The sequence below is a fragment of the Corvus kubaryi genome, unplaced genomic scaffold, assembly GCF_017639235.1.
Source record: "Corvus kubaryi isolate FWS band 111438036 unplaced genomic scaffold, C.kubaryi_AGA036_p1.0 37395, whole genome shotgun sequence".
In the NCBI taxonomy this organism is placed as follows: Eukaryota; Metazoa; Chordata; class Aves; order Passeriformes; family Corvidae; genus Corvus; species Corvus kubaryi.
Window position 1 is genome coordinate 3,810,926 of NW_024581134.1, and position 15,748 is coordinate 3,826,673.

The following is a 15,748-nucleotide window of genomic DNA, read 5'->3' on the forward strand; positions in this document are numbered from 1 at the left end:
GCTCCGGGGCGGTGATGAGGTCCGGGATGTGATGGGGCTCCGGGGCGGTGATGAGGCTCCGGGGCAGTGATGGGGCTCCGGGGCGGTGATGGGGCTCCGGGGCGGTGATGGAGCTCCGGGGCAGTGATGAGGCTCCGGGGCAGTGATGGCGCTCCGGGGCGGTGACGGGGCTGCGGGGCGGTGACGGGGCTCCGGGATGTGATGGAGCTCCGGGGCGGTGACGGAGCTCTGAGCATGTGATGGGGCTGTGGGCGCGGCCATGGGGGTCCCCCAGGCTCCTGCTCGCCCGTGCTGTGTCCGTGACAACCATGCCGCGATACCGCCCGGTGTGCAGGTCTGTCCTGGTGGGCAGTGGCAGCGCTGGGCCGGGGTCAGCGGGCAGTACCCGCGGTCAGCAGTCCTCGTCGGCGATGTCCAGGATGCTGCCCAGCAGCGCGGTGAAGGTGGGGCGCTCCTCAGGCTTCTGCCGGGCGAGAGGGAAGCCTGGCTGGAGCCCGTGTCTGCCCCAGCCGTGCCCCGGGGAGCCCCGTCACCCTGCCAGGGTGGCTGGAGGTGTCACCAGGGGTGACAGCCACTCACCTCGTGCCAGCAGCTGTACATGATGGCGTAGACCCGCTCCGAGGCCGCCTGCGGCCGGTACAGGCGCAGGCCTTGGATGACGTGCTCGGTTGTCTCGCTGTTATTAAACCTCTCGTAAGGCATCTTTCCCAGCGAGTAAACTTCCCACATCAGGACACCTGTTGGGGGGAACGGCAAGGAGAGCTGATGGGATGGGAGCACCTGTAGCTGCACCTGGTTTGCAGAGGAGTTCCCAACCTCCAAGTCATCAATGCCGTGCTCTTACCAAAGGACCAGACGTCAGACTTGCTGCTGAACTTGCTGTACAGCAGCACTTCAGGAGGAGACCACCGCACTGGAAACTTGGACCCCATGGAGCTTGTGTACTCATCATCTAGCACATACCTGCAGCAGGAAAATGGATCAGGGTGCCTCACTTGGATTTCACATTTTGCTCCTCCACACAACTGACCAAGCCCAAAAGGAATGGGCGGCTCAGAATGACCAGAGGTTGCAACTCTGCATGGATTTCAGCAGTAAGTGTGTGTTAGTCAGGATTGTGGAAGGGATTGGCTGACATGGAAGGACAGCAAAAAGGGGATGTGGAGAGCAAGCTGCAGCCAGGAGACCAGAGGTGGGGGAAAGAAGATGCAAAGAGAGGGGGGAAAGGGCCAGGGGAAGTAAGAAAGGGATGGTGGAAAGTGGAGAGGCGGAAGGTTGAGCCAGGGAGATGAAATGGGAAGACAATAGGAAAGCACAGCTGGAGGGTGGTGGGGACAAAGACTAAAATGTAGAATTGATGGAAGGAGGAGATGGGGTACTGAGACAGGAAAGTGACACAGACACATCTACCAGACCTGGAAAGACCAAAATCTGACACTTTCACAATTCCTTGGTCATTCACCAAACAGTTTCGAGCAGCCTGTGAATGGAGAGATGGAGACAGTTACTTCTACCTGCTCTTGCTTCTCCCATTCCCCTGTAGCAGGTGAACTTCATCTCATCCCCACCCACCTAACACTTCACCTCACTTCATCCTGCCAGTTCACCTAGGCTGGGGCAAACTATAAAGTCCTCAGCAAAGAGAGCAACAGAGCCCTCCAAGCATCCTGTTTATCTATGAAGGGGCGATTTCCCCGGTGGGATTTTGCCTGAACAAAGCAGTCACAGCCCTACCAGGTCTCTGTGCAGGAACTGCTTGGATTCCAGGTACTCCATAGCTTCACAGACATCCTTGCACATCTCCAGCAGCTCGGCAGGCTGGAACCGCTGCCGTGTTTCCCTCAGGAAGTTCAGGAGGCAGCCATTGGCCATGTACTCGGTGATGATGAAGATGGGACGCTGCTTAGTGCAGACCCCGTAGAGCTGCACCAGCTTCTCATGAGACAGGTTCCTGTGTTGGGGACAAAGGCAATTCTGAGCATCTAGAAAGCCAGGCAGCAAAGGAAGCACCTGTGAGTAAGGAGAGTTTGGGAAGGGAAGATGCTTCTGGCCCAGCTGATGGTGGAAAACCTCACCAAGGAATCTGTCCAAAATCAGTGGGATCTTGGGTGCGTTTTACAGAGTATGGGACTGCCTTAGACTGTCCCTCCACACCTCCAAGAGTGCAGCCATTCTGGCAAGGAGCATCCAGCACTGACCTGCAAGGTGCTCACCACTTACATCATGACTTTGGCTTCATCAATAAACTCATCCTCTGACATGGAGCCTTCCCTGATCATCTTGATAGCAACGTTGTACTGGCCTCTCCATTTCCCGTACTTCACCACGCCAAACTGCCCCGTCCCGAGTTCCTTCAGGAAGGTCAGATCCTTGGGGTCGATCTCCCACGACCCTAGGACAGAGAGTGTGAGTGTAATGTGGGTGCAGGTGACTTCCCTGCATGGTGCTCCCAATCATCTGGTCTAGCAAGCCCAAGAAAAGCTCACAAGCATTTTCTGCCTGAAAAATCATCCACAAAACCCACAAAATCTGAGACCTGTTCCTCCAGGGGACAGGAGCAAGGTAGCTTGTGGAGTCTTTTGGTCAATACTGTCACCAGAGGGCAGTTGGGAAGTGGTTCCTAGGAAGGCTATGAGCCATGGGACAGCCGGGATCCCGGCCTGGGAAAGTTGCTGCCAGCAGAAACAAACGCTGCAACCAGGGAACTCTGAGGTAGCCCGGGCTGGCTTACCATAGCCAAGGCCAGCTGTGGAAGGAGCACTTTTCTTTTGCTGAGACACGGGGTACTTCAGTCTGGATATGAGCCCTGAAACACAGCAGCAGAGATTGCCACTCCAGGCTTACCTGCCACATTCCAGCAGGGAACACAAAACCCTCCTGCCTTTGGCACAGGAAGGTGGGGATACCGTGGTGCCAGTGAAAACACTGCTGGCTTCACTCTGTCTCCCAGCCACTGACCTGCAGAGTTGTGCTGGTGGTAGGTGATAAGCTCTGGGATGCTGTTGAACAGGTGTTTTTCTGCCAGGTAATACTGGTTCTGGGGGGTGCAGCAGACGACATAGTGCCGGATCGTGCCTTGGGGGTCTCTGGAGAGGGAGAACATGGGGAGGAGAGACAGAGGGTGAGGGGTGCCTGGAGGGGCCCTCTGGGGGAGAAACAAGCTGTTCTTAGAGCCACTTACGCAGAGGACTTGGCATAGACGGAGACAGTGTATTTCCCTGTCTTGCTGGTGGAATCTCGGACAATGAAGCCCCCTTCCTTACCCTAAAGCAGAAAGGGCAAAGGGCACTGGGTGGTTGTGGGGACTGTGTGTCACTGTGACAGGCAAAACTTAAAGTGAGTGAAGATCACAGCAGGGCTGGAGAGGATGCAGTGAGTCAGAGGAGTCCTATTTCCACTCCCTGCACAGGAGGCCACCTCCTGAAGTGGCTGCCTGGAGGAGCTCACATTGGGATAGGGAATGTTCGTGGGGCTGTTGGTGCAACACTCCCCTCCCAGCACAAGCCAGGGTTGGTCCCATGCTGGACACAATGTGAGAACAGCCCATGGAGGGCTGGTGTGTAGAACAGACCCAGCCTCGGGAGGCAACACCTACCTCCTGTTTCAGCAGTTGCTCCGCTTGGCTCCGAGTGATGTTCTTTGAGTACCACCTGGAACAGGGACACAGCCATCAGGGAGATCTCCACAGCCACCTCTGTCCCCAGCCCGCTCTGACCCTGGCCCAGCCAGGACAGGGGGTGCAGAGAGCAGGGCAGGGATGGCTGCCAGGGGCTGGAGGCTGCCAGAGGATGTGGAAGAGGGAGAGTGACCCAGCCAGGCTGGGCTCAGGGGCTGTGTAGGGTAACAGAACCAAATGGAAAACGTCTCCAACCAAGTGCAACTCGCCAGGTCCCTGTGCCCTCTCTTACTCAAAGATCTCTAGGGAATTTCTGGTTTCAGTGACGTAGTTGCTGGGGATGTATCCTTCCCTCCTGCAGGAGAAAAGAGGCTGGTCACACATTGATGGAGGAGGCCAAGGGGAAAGGATATTCCTGTCTCAGGAGGGCTCAAAAACTTTGGTGCAAGCCCATCTGGGTTCATGTGTGGGGATGGCTGACACCACAGCTGGTTTCAGCCTCCTCCCCCTCCTCACCAGGGCAGCCCACAGGTGGGCAGGCAGCCTGTCCTCACCCTCGGGGTGCCAGAGGGGTGTGTTTGCCCACCAGGGCCTGAGCACCAGGGCAGGGCAGCACTGCAGAGCCACGGCCATGGGCAGTGGGAGCTCTCACCCGTTCTTGTCAAGGGCTTTCCACCAGGGCAGGTGGCTCTCCTCCAGGATGAAGTACTCCTCGCCCTTCTGCAGCTGCAGGTCCTGTGCATTCATTGGCTCGTAGTTGTAGAGGGCCACCACCTTCTTCATCTCCCCTGCTGTGCTGGGGGCTGGCTCGGGAGGCAGAGGCTTCATCACCATCTTCCCACGGCGGGAGGGAGAGCGTGGGACATGGTCAGGCTTGCACACACACCACGTGAGACCCTTCCCAGGCCTGGCAGGGCAGTGGTCTCAGGCCAGCTCAGCGCAGTGTTTGTCTCAGCTCCCACACATATCTCTACCAGAACACCAATTTCCTCTCCCCGGACTTTTTATCAAAACATTTTTCCCCATCTCCACAAAAGACAAGTGTTTTCTCTTTACCTTTCGGCTTAACCTGTGACTCCTCCAGCCTACATTAGGGCGTAAATCTCTCAGCTGCCCTGGGAAACCTCAAGGTTGAGATAATTTGACCTTCCTATAGGCCTTTGGGCTCCATCCCCTGCTTCAAGCTCCTTCTCCCTTAAGTCACCATCTTGACATCCCTCCCCAGAGCAGAGTCCTGGCCTGTGCATCTCTGAGCAGTCATTGAATATGTTGGCTTTTTCCAGGCAGACCTTTTCTCCAACACCTTGGAGCAAACCCTGACGTTGGCTTTTACCTGGTCCTCCTCAGGAGTTGGGGGAAGGGGCTTCTTTGTCTTGCGATGCGACCGCCCAACGTTTAAACCTTCAGAACAGAGGAGGAACTAAGGTGAGCAAAGATCCCTGTGGTGGTCCCTGGGGCAGAGGGAGGGTGCCTGGTGTCTTACTGCCATTCCTGCTCTCCAGAATCTGGCAGCCCATGGCGTTCTTGGCTGTCTGGGAGCAGCACAGGTACTGGCCGTCGATCCAGAAGCAGGGGTGGTACTTCTGGACCAGGTCGCTGTTGTACCGAATCACTGTGGCAGAGGAGGGAAGATGTGTGTGACCCAGGGCTGCATCCCCAGCCTGCTGCAAGAGCTCTCTGCTCCCTGAATGCAGGTGGTCAGCTGCATTGAATAATCTCCTCTCAGCTGTGCTACTGTCCCCTGTGCCCTGATGTTCAGGTTTCCCTCAGCTCGCCACCCTTGTTTCAGTGCTGTGGCTGTGCAATCCCTGTGCCACAGGGAAGGGCCAGGCTTGGCTCTCAGATCTGATCTAAGCTCTTGAGCAGCTCTGCAAAGGGGCATGAGCATGGAGACAGTCACAGAAGGACCTGGCCCTCCTGCCAGCCAAAATATCCAGGCTGCTCTGACCCATGGTTCACAGCTCTTTCGAGCCCTTTTCTTTTTCAGAAGTGGGGAGGGAGGCCAGTGCTGTGCCCAGCTTTTCCATGGGGCATTGCCATCACCCTGTGCCCACTCAGAGACTTCCCTTGCAGGGAGAATATTCCCTTGCCAGGCAGGCTGACCAACTTCCTCATACTTCTCCCCAAGCTAGAGGGACAACTGGATGTGCCTAAACACTGCCTCAGCCTGGGGCTGGCCCACAGCAGCTGTACGGGGTGTAGAGAGCCCCTTCTTTGGTAGAGTAAGAGAAGGACATCCCGGCAGCAAAAAGCCAGCATTTTCTCTCCTTTCCCTGTGGATTTTACACTAACTTGAGCTGCCACAGCAACCCTCCTGCCTCAGCAGTGAAGTGGGGAGAGGACAGGCTGCCTGTCGGGGCAGAGCAGCAGGGCTCTCGTGAGATAACCAACTTCCCCGTTATCAGCCTGCCGCTCTTCCGCCTCGCTCCAGCCAACTTCCCCGTGTCAACTCAAGCAGCTAATCTCACCCTGCCAGCACAAAGCCGCAGCAAGACACACACACACATGCACCAGGAGGCACATACATGCGGTTCCAGCAGATTTTGGGTGGCCCGAGCCCCTTGGCACAACAGTGCTGCTGCAACACACTCCCAGCTCAAGAAGGGAGCAGCCACACAGCTGAGCATTAGCTCAGCAGCACCGAGCAAGGCTCGGGGTGGTTTGGGAAAGATGCTCCCTGGGTCCCAGCAGGCTTGTTGTCCATGTTTCCTAAAGCACCGGGCGCTCAACCCTCACATGCCAAGGCAGCACAGCTGTACGGCCACATCTGCTATTTCCTCTTGCCCTCAACAATTTCCGAGCCTGCTTGAGCTACTTTGGAGCAGGTTTGTGAGAGGGCAAGGAGCCTCAGCCGAGGTAGCTGTGGTACTGCAGAGGGTGACAGTGTCCACTCCCCCGGCTGGGAGCAGCTCGCTCTTCCTCAGACATGGGGTATATAGATAGCCACGAGCCAGCGAGCCCCCGGCAGCCTGGCACTCTGGGCCAGCCACAGGCACAGCTGAGTGCCCGTGTTGGCTTCCCAGGGGAGCTGCAGAGCCCCCACACTCACCGCTCTTCAGCTGATGGATCCAGCGCTTCCGCAGCTCCTCCGTCGGGGAGAAGATGTAGAGGGGCCCTTCGTCATAGACCACCTGCGGGACCAGGCACCTCAGCACCGCGGGCAGGGCTCTCACGGCAGGCACGGGGGGAGCCGAGCCTTGTGGCCACTCCGAGCAAGCCCTGCCGGTGTCTGCTGGCCCCGCACGGTGCTCGCGGGAGCGTGACAAAGAGGTTAAAAATAAGCCCCCTCCCCCGAGACTTTCCACTTCCTTCTCTGACTTTCGGTGTGCCGGGGGTGCACTGGGTGCCAGCAGGGCAGGCAGCTGGGCTGGGGGCTGAGTGAGCAGCCAGCACCCCTCCAGCATCAGCCAGGGGACTGAAAGGGGCAGGACAGAGCTCAGAAGCAGGTTTCCATCTTAAACAGAGCTGCCTCGGGGCTCAGAGAGGCTCACCTGGCTGCCCCATGCAGTGTGGACAGCAGCAGAGTGTCCCCAAGCCGCTGAGTGACACCGGGCACTGGGGCAGTGATGCCACGTTTGACCCCAAGCCCCTGTGGGGTCCTCCCCTCAGGACCTGCCACCAGGCAGAGCGGACCAGCAAAGAGGGTGCAGCGAAGACTCACCTGGAAGGGGTAGGGGAACCGTTCGATGATTGAGATCTGCTCCATGTTGTTGTAATCCTCCCCTTTCCTCTGGAAGAGACAGGCAGAGATGGATGCTGGCACCCTGTTGCTCAGCTGCTGGCATCTCTCCTGGAGCAAGCCCAGGGCTTTTGGCATCCTGCTGCTCTGCATAAAGCTGGACCCCTGGTATGGTATGGACAGAGCCCCTCATGCCAAGCACGGCTGTCCCCCACTGCCACCACCCCAGGGACTCTCCCTACTCCCCCAGTGAGGGGACAAGGGCACAGACGCAGGGACCCTGGGACCCTCCTCACCGGGACCTGTCGCTCAGGGGGAGGATTGTTTTCAGGTGCCACTGTCTCCACACACGTAATCTTCTCAATGTCCACGGAGCCCTTCTTACTGCCCCGGCGCTGCAAGAGACAGTCTTGGTTCAAATGGTCACCAAGGGGAGACCTGGAGAGACTCAAACCAACCCCTGTCCCTGTCCAACCAGCCCTTGGGCTACGTGCTGGCAAGGGACAGACAGCTGGTGACCCCCGGACACCGCCACGGCGCAGCCCCTGTGGCTGCAGACTCACCCCCCGCTCAAAGTCATACTCGTAGTAGGACAGTTTGCTCTCTGTCAGGAGGAACAGGCGCTTCTTGAAGTTGAGGGGAGATGTTTTCTTCTTCTGCTGCGAGCGCTTCAAGAAGATGCTCTCCAGGATGACACTGGCCATGTCAAACCCCTGGCCGCCTCCACGGTGTGCTCACCTGGTTGCTGTGGGCAAGACAATGCCGACGCAGCGCTTGTTCAGCCCAAAACCTGCTGGACCTCGCTCAGGTGCACTCTCCCCCTTGCCCCAAGGGCAGCCAGGGGGTGCTGGGACCCCCACGGCAGGGGGAACCAGAGGTGTGTGCGCAGGTCAGTGTTGGGTTGTTTGTGATGTGACCTCTCCCGGCCCCTCTCCCACTCCAGGCTGCAGCCCAAGCCACCACCCGGATGGCTCCTACTCCTGCTGAAGAGGCCCCCAGGATATTCAGATGGACAGAGAGCTGGAGAAAAGAGGGAAACGGGGGAAGCTTGGAGCCCCAGGGAAGAGCGGGGAGCCAGCTGTGACACCCCGCAGGCGCTCCTCCCCTCCAGCTCTGTGCATGTGAGCCTGTGTGGGCTGTTTCCTCCTACCCCACCGCAGCCACTTCGTGCTGGGGACGTGCTGACTTGGCAGCCTGCAAGGGGTGGCCACGGGAGGCCGGTCCCTAAAAAGCCGTGTGTAGGTCCTGGCCCTGAAAAGTCACAGTGCCGTGCTGCCAAGAACACAGAGTAGCCCTAAAGTCATCCTCGCCCTGTGTGTCCATGGAGCCCGCAGGAGTGCAGTGATGAAGCTCAACCCCCCTTCCTCCCCTGTGAGCAGCACTTGTCAGTGGCCAGGCTTGAAGGGCTGCCTCCAGCCAGCAGCCAGAGAGGTTAAATCCTCCCCCAGCCCTCAGTGAAGCTCTTCTGAGCCTCTCCGGGGAAGGGCAGGGCAGGAAAGGGCTCACATGAGAGCCCTGCGTCCCACTGCTGCCCAGCTTTTAGGGGCTGGAAATCGCCATGGCCCATCTCTTGGAGCAGTCTGTGCATCTCACCTCATCCCTCCATGCTGTGCCCAGGAACTGTGACCCCCAGGTGGGTCCAGCATCCCCCAGAGCCACGTGGCTGGAGCTGTGGGCTGTGACCAACACCTGATTGCAGTCTGGGGAGCTGACAAGAGAGCTGTGTGGGGCCACTGCTGAGCTGTGATCCCCTGGAGCTCGGCTCTGTGTCTCCTGCCTGACCACCTACAGTCCCTGCTTCCCCTTCACCTGCACCTTGTTCCCTTTTTTCCTCCTGCAAGCACAGCTTTGGAAAGCAACCTGGGAGAAGCTGTTTTTCTCCCCTGCTCCCCACAGCCTGTCTCCTCGGGGGGAGGCTCAGAGGTGGGCCAGAGACAGGCATTCAGCTCCCCATTCCCCAGCCGAGTATTCCATCGACTCTCCCCACATGGGACGTGGGCACTGGCTCACTCACAACAGGGGTCAGGTGGAGAACAAAGATGCCAGGACCTGGCCCCACACACTTTGCCTCTCTCCAGGGCATTCCCCAGCTCGGGGACAGGAGCAGAGGTGTCCTCCCATCTGCTGGCAATGCCCAGATCCTCCCAGCACAGACCCTGCAGTACTGACACTGCCCCGCTCTCCCCAGAGAGGCTGGGGACAAGCAGGATTCCCCTCTCCCAGGCTTCCCTCTTCCCTCCTTGTGGCCCTTATGGCTCAGACCTTTCCAGCTTGTTTGGGTGGTCAAAGACCCCCAACTTATAAAAAATTAATCATCAGAGCCTTTTGGAAAAAGCAGCAGCCTGAGTGGGCTGATTGAGGCCTCAGGAGGAGGGATCCGGGGTCGCTGCAGGTGGCTGGTGTGGCCCCTGACCCCCAGACTGCTGGCAAGGTGGTGGATGAGCCCAGAGTGACCCCGGGACCATGCTGTAGCCCTGTGCCTCATTTTCCCTATTTATCAAGTGTGGCTGCTGGTGCTGCATCCCAAGAGCAGGAGGGCTCCCGCTGCCCTCCCTGGCACAGACACAGGGGCTGAGCAGAGTGGCCCTGGGCTCCAGCCCATCCCAGCTGCAGCGCCGGGTCCCTGGAGCTTTACCTGGAGTCACAGCAGCGGGGTCATGGCCAGCAGTGCCAGGCAGGTGGGACACGTCCTCACTGCGTCCTCTGGATGGAACTGCCAGAGGGGAAAGGACAGTGAATGTCTCGGAGGGCTGTTGTGCCCCATCATGGCACAGCCTCCGTGTCCCCAGCACTGCCACCAGACCCGCTCTGTCCCTGCCCGTCCTTGGCATGGTGGGTGCCCCACGGGGCTCACCCCCACAGCCACCACTGCCGTGCTGTGACAGCAGAGTGACAAGTGGGTGGGTGGAAGCATGTCCTGTGCCCTCCCCCCCCAGCTAGTGCGACTTCCTGCCATGCTCACACCTCGGCCCAGCCTGCTCTGAGACCACCACCAGGCCTGGCACACACTGCTGGCCTCATGTCGCTGGATGCTGTGTCCCACCATGGTCCCGGGGCCATCCCTCCTCCACAGGCAAGCTCTGGCTGCTGCCTAATTCCTGCTAAGGAGCTGAGCCACTGCTGGCTGATGTGGGGCTGGCAGGGACCAGAGGGAAGGGTGACAGGGTGTTTGTCTGAACGACAAACTTCACAGCCCCCACGTTTCAGGTTGAGCCCAGAGGGTGTCAAAAATGATGGGTGGGAGGGACAGAGGAGGAAACCTCCTGCGTGGCAGAGACTCGTGAGCAAACCCCAAGCTGCACTCCAACAGTGCCCACTGCAAAAAGCACAGGTGTGGAATGGCCAAAGACCCTGTCAGAACCCCAACCCCTGCTCTCAGGCAGCCCTGGGGTCCCTGGCACCCACCCACCACTGTGATTCCCTTCTCCAGCGCAGCCTGCAGCCCCTGGCACCCCCACCCCATCTCCCTGCCCTGCTGCACCCCATAGCCCCATGGCCAGGTGACCGGCGTCAGATGCCACTTGCTCGGAGCTGGTCAGGCTGTGGGACAAGGCAGAGCCCTCCCAGCTTGGCTCACCCACACCACGTGTCCTGTGCCCAGTATGGCTCTCCTGCCCCCACGGAGCCCAGCAGAGGTGTGAGGCCACCAGCACAGGCCACATGGAGCCTCCCGCCACCCCGGCTGTCCCGCAGTCGCATCAGCCCAGGACCCCACAGCCCAGTGCTGCCCCGTGCCATGGCTCCCGGGCCTCCATACTCACGGAGCCCTTCCGCCGCCGCTCCGGCCAGCCGGGGTCTCGCCGCGCCGCTGCCCGCGCCCACCCCGGTGGGTTGGGGTGGCTGTGGCAGCAGGGACGGGGAGAGACGGCAGGGTGCGCAGGGAGGAAGGACGGGGCCGGCCAACCCCACCCTTTCAGTTCCCCTTTTTCAGGTTTCTGACTCAAAGGCAGCACTTGTGTTTCCTCCTGCAGACAGCTGGGCCATTGCCGTGGGGTCACCAGGCCACTGGCCGTGGCCAGAGCCTGGCCCAGGCTGTGGGCAGTGCCAGGTGTTGGCTGAGGTGGCTGACCATCCCCTATGTTGTCCCAAATGGGTTTTTTCACCTGATGTGCACAGGGCTGATCCCCACACAGAACTGAGAAATTTGCTTTATTTACAGTTCTGTGCAGAAAGAGATCTTGGTGGCAAATTCACAAAGCCAGCAGAGCGACTATCAAAACTTTTCACCGTTGATACATTTTGGCAAATGAAAACATTAATGTTCATTGGCTACAGGTTACATCATTCGTTAGTATTCTATCTTGTAGTGTTAAATGATTCCCTCGCTTCCTATGTTAATTAGTCTGCATGTTCAGTCTTTCTCTTCGTTTGGGTCAGTGGGTTTCCTGGGTTGCTGGTCCGTGAGTTGGTGTTGTGATCTCCCCATGCTGGAATCTGTCTTATCCACTCAGAGCTGATTCAGCACAGGTGCTGAGTTAGCTTTGCTAGTTACATCCTTGTCTTGAGAGTTCTGCCAACTGTTCTTGTGGTCCTAAATTCTGCATTCGCTGTGCCCACCATCAGTGGTACATCCTTCTTCCCAAGCCTTGTTAACTTCCGCCCGGGTCTGAGATCACTGAAACGTGTCAAGCCCTAAACCTTAACAAGGCAACTCTATTGACACATAATTTGTCTTTCAGACACCTGGACAACACCGGCACCCGGCAGATCCCACAGGACCCCACCCCAGTCACACCCCCAGTCCGGGACCCGGCCTTCCTCCATGGCTGCCGTCCTGCTCTCCTCCCACCGGCAGGGGGCGCCGTGCCCCATGCCCTCCCTGCACTCTCCTCTCTATGGTCCCCAGCTCTCATTCACTTCCGCTTCCGGTCTGGGCCTCCTCTCCGGGCCGCCGCCGCCGTCAAGATGGTGAGTGCTGGGGCTGGGGTGGGCTCCATCCGCCGCCATCCGCCCCGGGGCTGCGCCCGCCTGGGCTCCCTCCGCTGCGGTGTTTGCGTGAAGGGTGGCCAGACCGGCGCGGGGGCTTCCCCATCCCCGGATGGCAGCGCAGGGCCCGAGGGGAGGGGAAGGGCGGGAGCGGGGCCTTCGGAGTGGGATGTGGCGTATGCACAGCGGCCCTGAGCGGTTTCTCTGCTCCTCCAGGTGAACGTGCCGAAAACGCGCCGGACCTACTGCAAGAAATGCGGGAAGCACCAACCGCACAAGGTCACGCAGTACAAGAAGGGGAAGGACTCGCTCTACGCGCAGGGTAAGGATGGGCTCGCTCCGGGGCGCGGCCACGGGGAGCTGCGTGCGGTCCGAGTGTCCTGTGCCCTGCACGGGTGGGGCATGGCGGGGGAGGACAGCTTGACCCTGAAGGATGTGGTGTGCAATAAAGGGAACTAAAAAACAGGCAAAGGGAAAAAGACTAAGGACGTGTCAGCCCGAGCCAAATTCGGATGGTTGTCGTATAGAAATGTTTAACTAATTAGGAAATGTGCTCTGGGTGAGCCTTGTTGGCTGTAATGTGAAGGCACAGTTCTGGAGCCCAGGCTGCCCAGCCCGAGGGAGAGCCCTGCCGACTGAGCATGGGCTGTGAGTTTAAAATGTGCTGGACCTTCACGGCGAGGTGAAAGAAAGTGAATCCAGTGGTAGCTCGACCAGTAGTGATATGGATTAATTATGCAAATATCACCTGAACAGGACCGTATAAATATTTTTGGCCCTTGGTGTGCTGGCTTTGAGGACTTACCATGCAGCACCCCTCTCTGCACAGAACTCTGAATAAATCAAGTCCTTGGCCTTTTGTGTCTGTTGGCTGCACAAGGGAAAGGTTCCACTTTTGGGGACAGCACAAGGGCCGTGGTCATGGGCTGAGCATGAGGCTGCTGGAGGAGGGAGGCACTCATTCTGGTGGGCTGTGCAGGGACAGGCTGAGCTCTGCTGGGATTTAGGAAGTGCCAGTTGTGCTTGTAGCATCTCTTAGGTTGTGCCCTGACCAGAGCCATTTTTTCCCACAGGGAAAAGGCGCTATGATCGGAAGCAGAGTGGATATGGGGGCCAGACAAAGCCCATTTTCCGTAAAAAGGTGAGTGAGTGTTGCTCCTGGGACAGGAAACTTCTCTGGCAACCCACGGTTCCTCAGTGCTTTGCTCTGGCTGTGTTAGGGCAGCTCTGTGCTGGCAGTGCTGTGCTGGCAATGCAGGCTTCCCCTCCACAGCACAGAACAGACTGGGTTGGAAGGGACCTTTCCAACCCCCTGTCATGGTCAGGGCCACCTTCCACTATCCCATGTTGCTCCAAGGCCCATCCAGCCTGGCCTTGGACACTTCCAGGGATGGGGCAGCCACAGCTTCTCTGGGCACCCTGTGCCAGGGCCTCAACACCCTCCCAGGAAAAGAATTTCTTCTTATCTAAATCTCTGTCAGTGTGAAGCCATTTCCCACTGCCCTGTCACTCCATGCTCTTGTAAGCAGTCCTTCTGCATCTCCCTTGTAGGCTGCCATCGGATACATGGCTCATCTCCTTGCTGTCTTGTCTCATGGAGATGCTCCTCCATTTGCAGGGTGACTCGGGCTGTGTTTGCAGAGCAGGTTCTCAGGGAGCCTTGGTGCTGCAGGGGAGCGGGGTCTTGCAGGGAGGGATTCTTGCACTGAAAGGAACATTTCTTTCATGGCTTGCCCAAGGGGAAGGGCTTGGCAAAGGGAAAGGAGCTGGCTACTTGCTTGCTGTTGTATTTACAGCAAAATCCAATAGGTGGATTTGTTACTTCGTGTGAGTTGTTTAGTTATGCTCATAGACCTTGTTGTCGGGAAGCCCTGGTGTCCTGCTGGAGATGTACGAGAAGCCTTCCAGCAAGAAGAAAAAAATGAAGCAGCAGGTTTTCACGTTGACTTTGTGCTGGGAAGTGGGGAGACCTCACAGAAAATGCTTCTGCAAGCAGGGTACACCAAGCATCTGCACTGCTGGCACTCTCTACCTGTACATTTCAATCCCCATGTTTTTTCCCCAGTCAGCATTGTATGGATGATAGGCTGAGGTTTTTAACTGGTGGTTACAGCCCTGTCCAGCTGCTACAGCAGCCTCTCAGCTTTGGATTCTTCCCTCTGCAGTCTTTCAGGTTTCATCCAACTTCTGAGTAGCTGCAGGTCTGCGTTGAGCCTGTTGTGTCACTGCTCCTTCCAGAGAAAGTTTGCCAGTTGTGTTGCTTCCAGGTGTTGCTTTTGCCCACTTTTTGGCTGGATTTTCCGGAGCACTGCTGGTCTGTTTTCCCACACTGTAAAAGTGCAAGTTTCTTGCAGTGTTCACTGGCATAGACTTTTCCGGAGTGGCTGATCCCTGCAGGGACCAGCCCTGCCCCAATGAATGCTTTTGCCTTTTTTTGTTAAGGTACAGATCCACTTTACTCCTGAACCAATCCTTAAGGTGCCTTCTTGTTTTCAGTGGAGGGAACCTAACTGTGCTGATAGTCTCTGTCTACACTTTGGGAACAAACTGAATGTTCAGGAGTGCAGGGAACAAGCTCTTCCTGAGAGCAAGTTTGTGTGCTTGGGGATTGTGGTTCATTGATACACCCTGCTCCTCCTCCCAGGCCAAGACCACCAAGAAGATTGTGCTGAGGCTGGAGTGTGTGGAGCCCAACTGCAGGTCCAAGAGGATGCTGGCAATTAAGAGGTGCAAGCACTTTGAGCTGGGAGGAGACAAGAAGAGAAAGGTGAGTTTGTATTCCATGAGTGGTTGAGAAAGGGGGACAATACTCAGTGGTGAATAAACTCACTCTTGTCTCTTGCCTCTCGCTTCTTACAGGGCCAGGTGATCCAGTTCTGAGCATCATCCTACTTATCGTGTTGGACCGCATTAAAGTAATTAGATTGATCCCTTGCTTTTTCTAATGTGTTTTTTCTTGGGGTGCAAGCTGTGAGTACATCAGCTCAGCAGGGAGGTGTTGCTTGCAGAACCACTTAAGAGAACAGTTTTTAACCTGGCTTTTGGAAAATCCTTGCCAGTGGCTTAGATTTCTTTACTGTGTGTCCAACAGGTGTTTTGTAATGGGTACCAGTGACTTTTCTGCATGAACATGGTGCAGGCTTGTTCATGAACTCCCCTGAACAGCCCTTGCATTTGCTGTAGGCCCTTCTTACAAACAGCTTTACTGCCCTGAGGAGCAAAGGCCTCGGAGCAGCCACTGGGTTTGGTACCTGCACCATTAGGCAGGTGCCTAATTAGGTAATTAGGCAGGTGCCATTAGCTATGGCAGCTCAGAGAGGTGAGGGACAGCTCCATGCCTATGGTTGCTCCTGCCACACAGTGTAACAGGCCTCAGCTGCCTTCCCCTGTGCCTTGGCTCCTCTTAGCATTTTCCTTGAAGGAAAAAGGCCAAGCACAGCACTGAAGTTTCAAATGGGCAACAACCAGGAGTGTGGTAGATGGTAGGGACAGCCTCCAGGACAGCTTGGAGAGCACCATCTGTGAGT

The 15,748-nt window shown here is 57.5% G+C and overlaps 2 protein-coding genes across 3 annotated transcripts; one reads left to right on the top strand and one right to left on the bottom strand.

Moving 5' to 3' along the window:
* Nucleotides 1–6: 6 nt before the first annotated feature.
* BTK (Bruton tyrosine kinase) lies at nucleotides 7–11,142 on the bottom strand. 2 transcript variants are annotated; one of them, XM_042040148.1, is made up of 20 exons: nucleotides 11,057–11,142; nucleotides 9,931–10,008; nucleotides 7,859–8,040; nucleotides 7,592–7,690; nucleotides 7,278–7,346; nucleotides 6,666–6,747; nucleotides 5,100–5,228; nucleotides 4,950–5,017; nucleotides 4,269–4,450; nucleotides 3,909–3,971; nucleotides 3,596–3,650; nucleotides 3,182–3,264; nucleotides 2,959–3,086; nucleotides 2,732–2,806; nucleotides 2,221–2,392; nucleotides 1,735–1,951; nucleotides 1,416–1,480; nucleotides 845–963; nucleotides 580–737; nucleotides 7–463 (listed from the first exon to the last, which is right to left on the bottom strand). In XM_042040148.1, the coding sequence occupies exons 3-20, from the start codon at nucleotides 7,997–7,999 to the stop codon at nucleotides 392–394; spliced, it is 1,977 nt and encodes a 658-aa protein (XP_041896082.1). In that variant the 5' UTR covers nucleotides 8,000–8,040; nucleotides 9,931–10,008; nucleotides 11,057–11,142; the 3' UTR covers nucleotides 7–391. The 2 variants fall into 2 exon arrangements, with proteins under 2 accessions (XP_041896082.1, XP_041896083.1); XM_042040149.1 differs by lacking the exon at nucleotides 9,931–10,008 and having other exon boundaries at nucleotides 11,057–11,125.
* Nucleotides 11,143–12,099: 957 nt separating this feature from the next.
* On the top strand, nucleotides 12,100–15,149 carry RPL36A (ribosomal protein L36a). The gene is made up of 5 exons (XM_042040052.1): nucleotides 12,100–12,203; nucleotides 12,438–12,543; nucleotides 13,295–13,362; nucleotides 14,866–14,988; nucleotides 15,081–15,149. Exons 1-5 carry the CDS (start codon nucleotides 12,201–12,203, stop codon nucleotides 15,099–15,101), a joined length of 321 nt encoding a protein of 106 aa, XP_041895986.1. The 5' UTR covers nucleotides 12,100–12,200; the 3' UTR covers nucleotides 15,102–15,149.
* Nucleotides 15,150–15,748: the final 599 nt, after the last annotated feature.

What these genes read in the sequence shown, in the direction of transcription:
- BTK (XM_042040148.1), bottom strand. Translation starts at nt 7,999, where the DNA reads ATGGCCAGTGTCATCCTGGAGAGCATCTTCTTGAAGCGCTCGCAGCAG. An exon ending in CAACTCCTGAGGAGGACCAG is followed by an intron (nt 4,451 to 4,949) that starts GTAAAAGCCAAC and finishes CGCCGTGGGAAG; the next exon opens with ATGGTGATGAAGCCTCTGCC. An exon ending in AAAGCCCTTGACAAGAACGG is followed by an intron (nt 3,972 to 4,268) that starts GTGAGAGCTCCC and finishes TTTCTCCTGCAG; the next exon opens with GAGGGAAGGATACATCCCCA.
- RPL36A (XM_042040052.1), top strand. An exon ending in GGACTCGCTCTACGCGCAGG is followed by an intron (nt 12,544 to 13,294) that starts GTAAGGATGGGC and finishes TTTTTCCCACAG; the next exon opens with GGAAAAGGCGCTATGATCGG. An exon ending in AGCCCATTTTCCGTAAAAAG is followed by an intron (nt 13,363 to 14,865) that starts GTGAGTGAGTGT and finishes TCCTCCTCCCAG; the next exon opens with GCCAAGACCACCAAGAAGAT.